We start from the raw sequence: 13,075 nt of genomic DNA, 5'->3' as shown, positions 1-13,075 counted from the left end.
ACACAGCACCTGGAATCTCTGCAATTATCTAATTAAAACACGCACCTCTGGTTCAGTCTGTAAACTCATTCTGTTGTATTATTACAGGTGCATGGTGAAGGAGGGGCACAAATGCCCCAGCAGAGAAATCCACTTGGCATATTATGTAAAAATTATGAACGCTATTTATCAAGCTTTGTTTTGACAAATGCCCTTGCTGTCATAGTCATCTGCACACACAATACAGGAATGCATAATGAGCAAAAGAATATTTCATATTTATCAGGACACTTAATCTTTACGGAGAACAGAGACGGTTATGTGATCATCCGCCATGTGGATTATGATGAGGCTGCATTAATGCATCTCCTGTAAGGTCTCAAGTTTGTAATGGCTGTGTTAGGGGAGGATAGTGTGATCCCCTGTTCATTTCCTTAATTCTCTTTCCAAGACACACTCAAAATTCCACTGCAATAAACCCTACTTATGATACACTTTAGCTATCTAAATGGGGACATATCATTGACTTATTATTTTAAATACAACTAATTATAAACACTACAGACTAACCCACACCCTACTAGAAAACGCTGTACTACACACACTCTTAAAAACACATAAACACACTTACAATCACCCTAAAGACCACTAGATCCCCTCATTACACAAAGGTACACACATTAAGTTATTTACAAATAATTTTCTTAATCAGTATTTTAGTGCTGTTTTATGTATATTGAAACAAAAAATAAAATAATCAAATTTATCTGAGAATCCAAATTATTAAAGATAATTTGGAATTAAGTTTCTTTTCTGCAAATTGCAATCAAAAATGAAAATACTTAATTTAATATTTTATGTCATTTTGCTTCTCAAGAAAATGTACTTGCATTTTAGTTTCTATATGCTTAATGGAAAAACAAAAAACAAAAATTAGTACACACTTAATGATCAAAAGTGTACAACAGCATAACACTAAAGGAAAAGCATAATGATAACTTGTTAACAATTTATTTTTAATTGCCTATTCACTATGAGATAAACAGCAATGTACAATATAATAAATGCGTTTAGTTTTAGCTTTTAAAGTCCTCCAGTCCTCCTAGTCCTTTGTACTGCCAAGTACATTCACAAATGCTGGGCTTAATTATCTAAAATTAGTGTAAATGGTTACAATTAAATGGATGAAACTGTAAGTGCAAGAAGCAGGTACAATCCAAACACACTGAGTCATCAAATTAGGTCCTTCCCTCCACTAAACCTTTACTCAAAATCAATTTTTGCTCCAGGTTTTGCTCCAAATGTTGATTTTCAAACCCCAAAAGACACTTTTTTGGTCTATTCTGAGCCCTATGTGAAGCTGGATCTACATCAGAAGACCAACACTAGCCAAGTCAGTCTTTGGAACAGATGCACAGCGAGTACCTCAGTAAATCCACCTGCACAATCAATCACGTCAAATCTAAAACGTATACAAGCATGTCTAACACACAAACTGGTAGATCAGCATCTAGGTCAACACACCGTTAGCGGAAGGGCCTCTGGCTCTGGGCCTAAACACACCATTGCATTTGAATGACAGGTGTGTGGTTTTACCTGTGTTCCTGTCTGGGAGGATACAGCAGTGTTGTTGCACTATGCTCAGCAGCACCTGTCAGGTGGGGAGAAGGATAGAGGCATCAGGGGAGGAGAGAGAGAAATGTACAAATAAAAAAAGAAAATTAGAACAAGCATGCATGAAGGCACATGCAGTCTCAACAGCCATTAATTATAGGCAGAAGCTGTCAGGTCTAGAAAGCATTAAGTGGCGGTTTCCCTGCTGTGTGTGTGTGTGTGTGTGTGTGTGTGTGTGTGTGTGTGTGTGTGTGTGTGTGTGTGTGTGTGTGTGTGTGTGTGTGTGTGTGTGTGTGTGTGTGTGTGTGTGTGTGTGTGTGTGTGTGTGTGTGTGTGTGTAAGGCAGGAACGGCTGTGTGGGTGAAACATTTTATAACAAGAATCTCTTTACATGGATGTTAGGGAAGAATGAAGCCAAAACAGGAGATTACAACACAAATTTGTTCACTGAGAGAAAACAGAGGCCTCTCTACACACAAAATGCTCCAATTCGACACCCTTGACATGTACATAAGATGAGAAAAGTGTGTTACAGTAGAGGATTAGGATACAGTAAATTGGGTCTTTACATTCATGCTGACTCAGATGTAACTCGGCCACACTTTTGCTCAGTAATTCCCATGTAAATCCAGCTTTCTTTCATACTTCCAGGTGTTTCTGGAAGCTCAGATGGTATTTGTATCTCTTCAAGGCCACAATTAAATAGTGCTCAAGTAAACTGCAAATAACAGTATTGTTCAGATGAAGCTTGGAAGTTTTAAAATGAGCAACAGTATTTGATTTTGTCTGTTCATATAGTTTTTATGATTTTGCCCTCTAAACAGAAACACAGAATGCGACTTTGAAAAGTTCCAGATCAGATTTTATGTGCAAGTATCCTTCACACTCTGAGTCATTTATGCTGCTCATATTTTATGGTTATGCTGAATTTAACATATAAAACCATAAATCAATCTCCATTTAACAGCATTTCATATCTGCAGTCAAGCTGAACAAATTTACCCTCTTAAAGCAGATTGGAATGACGCTGCCATCTAGTGGCTGGGTGGCTTTGGCACTAGACTTTTTATCAGACAGCCTGACACACACTCAGTAGTACCATTGAGATACTAGTACAACAATGATCCGGTTTCATTTCTACAGAGTTTAATTGCTCAATTGGTTAGATACTAAGTGTCTCAGCATTATAATGTATCATAATCCATTTTCACAATTAAAAAAAAATCATGTTAGCTAGAAAATGTTAACTTGCTGATTAAATTAGCAGCATTCACAACAACAATATTCAACACATCAAAAAGAATAGAATAGAATAGAATAGTTTTTGGTCATGCTTCGCATTCACACTGCATCTGTCGATTCAGGTGCTCAGATGCTCCAACAGTAATAGTGAGTTAACCAATCAGCTGGAAAATTATCACTTGTGTTGGCAGAGATCAAATCAAGTAGACAGGACTGTTGGGTTTTGTGTTGTTTGTATGTGTGACAGAGATAGTGTGTGACAGGGAGAGAGAAAGAGAATGAAATTAAGTGTGTGCAGTGTGGATGAAAGAAAATGGAAGAATGTTTGTTTCACAATCCATCATTCCCGAAATAAATGTCTTCCATCTTACATGAATTGTATTTAGCTCATCAGAGGAAGCTTACAGAAAACGGCTTAACGTTTATGAAATAAGGTAAATAAGGAATCTGATTAGAACAGAGTCAATTCATATAGCCTACCAATCAGTTGCAGGATATGCAACACACAATAATCATGGATTTTGAAGTCAGGAGAAAGGGGGGGGCTGAATTTGTTATGTTGAGCTGAATCTTAAACATAAACCAGAACTGGGAATATCTCAGTTCAGTTATTCTGAATTTCTTCATGCCTTCACATTGTATTTAAGAAACAAGTGTTCACTCTGATTCTCTGGCCCATTCACTCCAAGAACAACTGCAGTTCTGTTGTCTGTCACTTTAAATGATTGAGCTCTTTTAACAGGTGGATTCTGATTGGCTGCCAATGTTTGTGTTTATTTCTTGGAAATGCACATTTGACAGTAAAGCACTGAGCTTGAGTTGAGATGCAGATAAAATTAACTTTTAACTACAACCTAAGTTTTATAGGTACATTTTTTTATATTCTATTCTTATTAAATGTACCATTGTTCTTCTATAGTATCATACTGAATTGACCAACAGCTTCATTGATTATAAAAAGAGCGCTCTTTACTTGCTTTCTTTGTAATTCTTCGTAATTTGAAGAATTTTTTTGTTTTTCATGAGACTTCTTGACTTTTCTTTCTTCATACTTAAATACAAAGAAACTTTGTAAACTAAACTATAAACTAAACTAAACTAAACTAAACCTAAAACAGGGATTTCATAATATATAAATATAAATGTAATAGCAAAACATGTTAAAAAAAATTTAAATAAATAAAATTATATATATATATATATATATATATATATATATATATATATATATATATATATATATATATATATATTAGGGAGTGGAAATGTGTAATGAGCCAATAAGCACGGACATATAGCGGCGTTGCGATTCGGGCGACCCGGGTTCAAGTACCGGCTCGCAGACCTTTCCCGGATCGTCCGTCCCCCCACTCTTTCCCACATCACTTCCTGTCCACTCAATACTATCCTATCATAATAAAAAGGCAAAAATCACCACAAAAAAACAAACAATCAAAGAAAATTGATAATTCAATAAACTATAACTGTGTTTAAAAAAAACAGGCAGCTTAAAATAGCTAGTATTAAATATGGTTAAATGTCAAAATAAACTCCAATATCATACACTGGATTTGTATGGGTCGGGGGTAAATTAAGCACGGCCTGCTGTGACGCCACAATCACGTTGCATTGTGGTCTATGAATCTGCCTTAAGTGTACATGTTGAGTAGACTCGCTCCCTCTGTCAAAATCGAGGAGTCGTGGGTCTGCCATAATAAACTTCCCTCGTCCATAATGAAATTTAACGCACTTTAAAATGGCGGTGGGGATTCACCCAAGGGGAAGTGCTTAGGGAAGTTTGAGTCTAAAAGTGGAGTTAAACACAGCCTGCAATAAACCACTCTGAAATGCAGTTAAACAGAATCTCAGGTGAACTCAGAGAAGACTCAGCTTTAACTTCAAAGTTCTAGCTCTCAATCCAAATTCTGCATTCTCTAGACTACATCCTCAGAATGCTAATCAAGCTGTGGAACCTGTGCTTACAATTCAGATGAGCCATCTGAGAGCGAGGGAGAGAGAACTGAAATTGAAATCAAGAGGGAGAGGAGAGAGAGAGAAATTTCACGCAAGAGCAATTCCAAGGTTCCCCTGCACAGAACAGACATCACAAACCGCATCCTGAACTAAAGCACAATAGTCAAATCAAACTCAAAGCAAATCAGAGAGAAATGCTGACCAGTCCTTGCAAAAGGACACACAGGAGCCCTGCTGATATTGACCAACACGGCCTTGCACTGATTTAAATAGGAAAGACTCTTAACTTTTATAAGTAGTTTCAAATTGTGTACTTTACTTTTACTTGAGTACATTTTTAAGTGAGGTAACTACTTTTACTCCACTATTTTCCCTCCATTTGTGGTCATTACATGCTGGTTTTAATTTTATTTTTATGCATCAACATGACTAACTATGAAGAGAGCAATCGGTCTTGTGACTCAAGTCAAATCCACAGCAGTAGATGGCACCAGCTGTTGTTAATCATGCCTGCTGTGAAAGGACATCCTTCAGGCATGATGTCAACATTTAATTCTTCCTCTAATTTGAAAAAGCATGTTAAAGTAAATTTAGGATTTCAGCTTACTAGATGAAATTTGACATTTGGCGCGAGGTTGCGGGTATTGCGTATAATGTTAATAACTCTCCCACAAGTGCCACGTTCATAATGCTGGGAATTCCCATTCCCATTTATTTACTTGAATATATAGAGAGTGATCTTCACTGCCGCGTCTCTCCCTCGCTATTTTGTAAAATAATGAAAAATAATAAGTGTAGACTGTATAAATTAAATATAGATTCATTTTTCTTAAAGATGTGTTTTGTTTGATTAACATTAATGACATCACCTAATGAACGGATCCAATATAATGATACACATCCGATTTCTTTCTCATCTGTTTATGTTCCCTTAAGACATACCCGGCTGTGTTTACAAGAATACTTGCCGAGACGGACACACACAAAATGATGTTAAAATATTGGTTCAAGTGCAAGAAGACATTAAAGAGAAATCGGTGTTCGAGTTCTCTTTCACTTAAATCGCTTGTGTAAATTGTCAAGACATGTGCAAATGATTAACTTTCACTCTATGATAGTTAAACTTAGCAATTAATACGCAAATCACATGCGTGCCGAAACCTGGGGACTGGTCCGTACTGATCACGGATCAACTGCGATCAATTACAACCCAAATGTTAAAGATATAAGTTTTGGTTTTGAGAGAGGTTTGAAATAGAAATAGGTGTAAATGAATATAAAAATCAACTTGTGAGGTGAAAGATCCAAGTGGAGAACAAAACAATCAAAAACAATGAAAATACATTGAAAATTCTCACCAGTCTGACACATCACTTCTATTAATAAACCTGATTTCAACACCTCAGATAAAAACTGTGATGCATTCATTTCACATCTGAAAACATTCATTTGAGATTAAGAAAATCTCAGCTAGGCCAAAGATGTTGTTAACTTTATCAACACAGCAACTCAAGCTCTCACAGAAACAGCCAAGTAATGAAGAAATGAGGTTGGTGACGTGTGGGTACCTCGCCGGCATCATACTGCACAAAATTAAATTGACTGTTTTCTTTAGAATTAATGAACCTCCTCTCTTCCCTGAGCTCCCAGAGCACGGGAACTGACACCGAGGAGCTGGCATCCCAGAACTCATTTTTCTGCCCAAACTAAAGTGCACTGTCACGTTCAATGTTCTGCTTAGTCGCCTGTGACGAGGATAAAGTGAAAAGAGTACAAAAAAGAGAGAAAACTGACTCATAAACCCAAGGGTTTTCCTCTCATCTCAGATAAGATAACACATAGGAGTTCACCCAGCAAATACAAAAAAAAAGCCAATTAAAACTCCATTAACCATTTGAGACAGTCAGCAGATGTCATTGATGTAATCTATTCTGGACTCTAAGAGTGAGTTTAAGTATTCAATAATGAGAAAATAAAATAATGTATCTTCTTTTCTAATGTCAATGATCCATTTTTAGCTCAGCGATAAAAAAGTGGTTAAACAGCAGTGGTAGCATTTATGGGTCATTATGTCATTATTCTTCGATGCTGCTTACACCAACCGCAAATACTAAAGCACTGTGTGTATGAGGTATGCAATACAAAATGTTACATAGGTCTGCATGCATATATATTGTGATGTCTGCATGAATCCCCCCTAAATGGGACTTTTCCAGCTGCATGAGAGGTCATTGTGAATGAACCCTTTGCTAAGCCCCACCTTAAAAACGTTACTGACCAATCCTACCTTGGTAACTATTGCTGTCCGCTAATTTTTATATGCAAATCTATGGAGGATCTGTATGTAAGAAACTATTATGGAAATAATCCAAAAATATGGTAATAATTGTTGCCGGGTCACTATTATCAGAGAAGATATAAGCTGTATGTTATTCTTTTTCCAAATCCTTAAATAAATCATGAAATTTCATTCTGTGGATTAATACGGTAACTCTCTGCCTCATTTCCAAAAGAACATCACTAAAACAACTAGATTTGCTCCAAGATAAATAATGTTATTAGCTTTATGTCATTTCATTACATATTTATTCAGGTCATTGTAGTGTGGAGAAACTAAAGATTATCATAGTAAAATAATGTAGAAACGTTCAAATCATTTCTGTTTACTCACACTAATATTATCAGCTGTAAACACTTTCAAATGAGGCTTTTCTCTTTTTACTATACTGTGTGGAGCATTTGCCTCACAGTCTCCAAAGTCTTTAACCACTTTTATTGCATAATTGAACTAATTCTTCAAGAAAATTGACAGATAAAACGCTTTGCAAAGGCCCCAAAATAATCATACTGAATAATCTTTTTACCACTTTATGCATACCAATTGTACAGTATTTATGTGAAGTGTCTAGTGTCACGATCACTGCGGTTTGTGTGCATGTAATCTGAAGAAAAACCCTCAACTGTTGTAACTGACTTGATTTCTCATTCATAAAACAAACATGCATGCATCTGGATACTATCTAATACATCAAACATACAATATATGAAATATATAGTGTGATAGAGAATCCATCTCTACAATAATCACTGCCCTAGCTGACCCTCTTGACACAGGACTCCAGCTGGCTCATGGTAGAGAATGTGTGAAATCTCTGTGTAATCAGTGTGTGTACACTTACGGTGTGCTTAATCAGTGTGTATATAATCAGTGTGTCTAATCGCAGCTCTCTAAATTACTAAATAGCTCCAACTGTCACAATCAGGAATAAAATAACACTCTGCCGCACAAGCAGATACTCTCCGTGTGCATGTGTGTGTGTGTGTGTGTGTCTCAGGATTTCAGAACTCACTTTTTTTTCAGGCACCTCTTAATTCCCAGAGTAATCAGAGGAAGGCGGAGCTCTGAGACAGCAGCACTAATTACAGTGTTTTCTGGAGAAATGTTTCATGCTGTGGCCCTCACAAAATCCGGAGAGACTAAACAGTTTTAACCTATAGTCAGAGATGATAAGGTGAGAAACCACAAAAAGGGTGAGAAGTTGTAAAGAACTCTTGTGTAGACTGTTACTGTTTTTAGTTTTCGACTGAGAAGTTTACTCAGAGTTTACTGAGACTCCAATCATGTAAATGTAAAAATAATAATAGTAATTTTGAAATTAGCCTGTTTTGCCTTCATACTCTTTTAATTATTATCTTTAACCAATTTTTTTATATATATACTACTATATACTTATAATTTTTTTTAATTTTAAAATCTTTAGATTAAGTTGTATTAATTTTGTTAATAGTTTTTTTTTGTCTGTGTGAATCTATTTGTTCTTCAATTTAAACGTATTTTATTTCATTTAGTGGCCATGGCAACATTTATAATTTTTAAGTTTTCATCTTATATTTTAGTTTTACTTCATTTCAATTAACAAAAACAATTTTTATTAGTTTTAGTTAACAATAATAAAACACTGTTACGCAGATATTATTGAAGCTTTAAATTCTCTGTTTTACCACAAAATATGCACTTTGTCAGAAATAGGACTAATATCTATTCTTGTAATACATTAATATTACAATTTTGGGTGAAATCGATAACCTTATCATTTCCATCTTAAGGACGTACAGTGAATGGCCAGTAAAAAAAAAAAACTACATTATTCTGTGCAAATAAATTAAACACAAAAAACTAAAATGCTACAAGTAAATTTAGGCATCATAACATTATAAGGTGCAGTGTTAAAATTGGATATTTATTTTGAGATTTGCTAAAGATTACATTCAACGATTACAATTTGCATGCTATTAAATTATTAGCGTTTTAGTGACTGTTGGATGACAAATTAAATAATCTTTATGTAAAAATTTTTTAAATTCTCTAACATCAACTCATATGGTACAAATATATTGCGCATTCATACATTCTGGTAATGTCAATCTGATTCTTCACTGTTAAGTATGTTTTTCAAGCTAATGACCTTGGGGTCCCTGCACAGCACGGAAACATATTTCTGACCCTGCCTCATTAATTCATTCGTTTTTTTCAGTCATTAATTTTTGTGCCATCCTCTGGTCGTTTCCTGTACTTATCTTGCCATGCAGCAGAGCTTCCACAGAAGCACTAACACATGCCTGCATTATGAATGGGAAAAGTCAAAAAAATAATATTGTAGCTGCCGTTAAGCTGATGACACAAGCACACATGCGAGACACGAAAAGCTTCTTGTGGCTTGATGTCCATGAGTTCTCCTGTCATATCACGCTTTACCAGATATGAGCTAAAAATAAAGGCAATCCCATGGAGTGTTTTATTCAAAAGGCTCCAATTCCGAAATATTTATGGGAAAAGAACAACAGAGGAACCTGCATCATGATCCACATCATACACTGTAACTACGGTAGTAGGGATGCACCATTGTAGTATGGTTAAATATCTAGTTTAGTGCTCATCATCATTATACAAAAATATCTGAAAGTTGTGATCGACCAAAAAGTATTAAGCATTTCAAAGAGTCACTTAATAAAAACAGTTTGTTTTATATTATATCCCATATTATAAATCTGTACTGTTTTGTCTTTTTTTCTTTCTTTTAAACAAACACATTAAACTCTGATCTAGAATTTTAGTGAAATGAGCCATAAAAGATTATACATACATAGTAGAGCTGCACGATTCTGGATAAACTGAGAATCACGATTTTTAGGATAAAATAAAGATCATGATTCTCCAATGATAATGAATAGAAAACTACACAAAATAGCTTGTAATTTACTAGCAGTTCTGACAAAATGTTAATTGCTGCACTCTATGTAAAAAATATTTTAATAATTTGAATTACTTTTTTATTGATTTTGAATGAATGATTCAATGACTCACTCAGAAGGACTTCACTTGTTTTACTGGATGAATCAGCATTTTTGAATGAATCTCTTGAAAGAATGATTCAATGACAAATACATTTTTTAAACAGTCACTTGTCACCACCTACTGGTGAAATTATGTAATTTATGCAATCTTTATTTGAAGCGTCAAGTTACATTCAAAAGGCGATTTACTCTATTTTGTTTCCTATCATAGAATTCAGTGTTTATATCTGAATCTATACGATTTTATCCCAGTACTTCTGTGATCATTGGAATTATTGTAACACAAAAATAATGATATTGTGATTTTATTTGTAAAGCTGTTTGTGAATGATTTTGTTTGTTTCATACCTATACATGACAACTGCTCTCTCTGGGTCACCAACGCAGATTTGAATCGCTGTGATCGCACTGGTCAAAGGTTTACGCCATAGCCGAATCGTTGTCATTTACTGTAGGAATGAGATCACGATCTTTTAACGATTAATCGTGCAGCTCTATAAATGTTGGACTGACACCTGTACTTTTGAAAGCCTACAGAGAAAAAAAACATACTGTGTGAATTGGAAAAAAAATTACAGAACATTATTTGCTTCCGATATCGGACTGAACCTTCTAATTATGCTGAAAAATAATACAAATACTAATATTAAACTATAGCGATATGATAAACAAATGCTAATATTGGCAAATTTGGCATAGCAAGTATAACAAAATTCCACACCTGTCTTCAACCTATTCTGAGTCACTGAACTGAATAAATTTTTTTTTTTTTTATATTTACAGGTAAAGCAGCTATAAGAAGCTTTAATAAACTCTCAGCATGGGCCACAGAACCCTTCAGATCCTCAGTTAAATGTGCTGTCTATCAGCATAAGTGCAAGGTAGAGAAGGCTGATTCTGCCCGTCTGAGTTATTTCTGTAGAGCTGGTGTTTGAAACTGCAAATGAATGCTGCACCCCGCACTTACATTGACAGACAGCTGCATCTGGGAAGCTTTGTACTGCATCTGCTGCTGGCTTATGTAATATGTTTAAAATGGGCATCTTAGAGTCATTTTAGAGAACAGCTTAGATAATGGATGCGTATTTTGTCAAATTTGCTCTATCGCAGTCACACACACACACACAGAAACACAGACACACATTTGCACTGTGGGATAGAAAGCGCTCTTTCAATCCTTAAGATTTTCAAGCAAAAGCTACACAGACATATCCCAACAGCATCAATTAACTGGACTGAGGTGTGAATGACATTTTGGGTGACAACAAATGGGATTTTTTCTTATTTGCAACATCAATATTAGGGACCTGATATTGAATAATTAGCCTATATTATGCCAGATAACCGGTATATGCCCAATAATTAAATTCTACCCTATTTTTTATAAATAAATTAAAAAATATATTTATTATAAACTAAAATCAACTGTTTTAAACGCTACAAGTGAATTTAGGTATCACAACAAAAGTACAGTTCTGAAAAGGGATATTCATTTTGAGATGTGCCAAAGATTCTTAGGCCTGGTTTCAGAGACAGTATGGCAAGACAGTTTAACATTTAATCCTTAAAACCTTGAATTGGTACTAGTACTTATTCATTAGATACTAGTACTTATTCATTAGTTACTAGTCCTTATTATTGATACTAGTACTTATTCATTCGATACTAGTACCTATTAAATAGATACTAGTTCTTATTCATTAGATTCTGGTACTTATTTCAATAGTGACTTGTAACTATTATTTTATTACTAGTAGTAACACATTTTCAATTTTTGCCATTGACTTCTATGGGGATCTGTCATTCAGATATCAACTATTCAGTTCTGACTAATATATATTCCAATTGTGACTAGTACTTATTTATTAGATACTAGTAGTTATTCATTAGGTACTAGTACTTATTTTTTAGATACTAGTACCGATTACTAGATACTAGTACTTGTTCAATAGATACTAGTACTTAGTCATTAGATACTAGTTCCTATTAAATAGATACTAGTACCTATTTATTAGATACTAGCATTTATAGTATTAATACCTTTAAAAAGGTTGGCTATTATTATATTGTTATTATTCTGCAATTCAGTTCATTTCCTGTGTCATCTCTTTTTGATATGTTGTTAGTTCATTAATATTCAACATATTATTTGCATACTGATTATTTAAATAGTACTAGTATCTATTAAGGTAAGGATATCTTTGATCTAAAATGTTACTAGTAACTAAAAAATAAGCACTACTTCTATTTTTTCTTAACAAGTTAGGTATAATTAAATACTAGACACTATTGGAATAAGTACTAGTATCTAATAAATAAGAACTAGTATCTAATGAATAAGTAGTATCTTTAAAAAGGTACTAGTACCTAAGGAGGTACTAGTACCTAAGGAATAAGCACTAGTATCTAACGAAAAGGCACTAAGGTACCTAAAAATAAGCACTAGTAGCTAATGAAGAAGTACAAGTACTTAATGGAATAGATACTAGTATCAAAAAAACAAGTAGCATGAAAATAGATATTAGTAGGTTTTAAGGATTAAATGTTAAAACGGCTTGCCATAGAGACGGGTCTTAAATTAAACCAGGATTACGCCTTAGTTTAATTAGGACATTTAAGTAGCTTTTATAAACGTGTCTTAGAAAAAAACATTACTGGTCTGCATCTTGAGACAAAACAAAGGCATTGACATATTTTAAGATATGCCAGTACATTGCTTCAGTTAAAACAGCTCAAACATGCTTTTTAGTCTGGGTCTGGGACTAGGCTTAAGCTTTGTCTGTGAAACTGGGGGATAGTGTAGCTTTTAAGTGAGTGTTAGATGATTGTAAAGGTAATCTAAAAGTAAAAATAACGTAAATCTGCATGTACAATTAAATACCCAACATGATGTTATTCTAATAAATTACAA

The 13,075-nt window shown here is 34.4% G+C and overlaps 1 protein-coding gene across 3 annotated transcripts in view; it reads right to left on the bottom strand.

Annotated features, from left to right (window-relative positions):
* Positions 1-13,075, bottom strand: part of dlgap2a (discs, large homolog-associated protein 2a) — a 147,807-nt gene that overhangs the window by 133,973 nt on the left and 759 nt on the right. For all 3 annotated transcript variants that reach the window (XM_079852751.1, XM_079852747.1, XM_079852748.1), the window contains exon 2: positions 1,576-1,630. In XM_079852751.1, the coding sequence (XP_079708877.1) occupies positions 1,576-1,630 (55 nt within the window). The remainder of the gene's footprint in view (positions 1-1,575; positions 1,631-13,075) is intronic.

This window comes from Squalius cephalus (genome assembly GCF_949319135.1).
Source record: "Squalius cephalus genome assembly, chromosome: 20".
Taxonomy (NCBI): domain Eukaryota; kingdom Metazoa; phylum Chordata; class Actinopteri; order Cypriniformes; family Leuciscidae; genus Squalius; species Squalius cephalus.
This window is presented reverse-complemented; position numbering and strand designations above follow the sequence as displayed.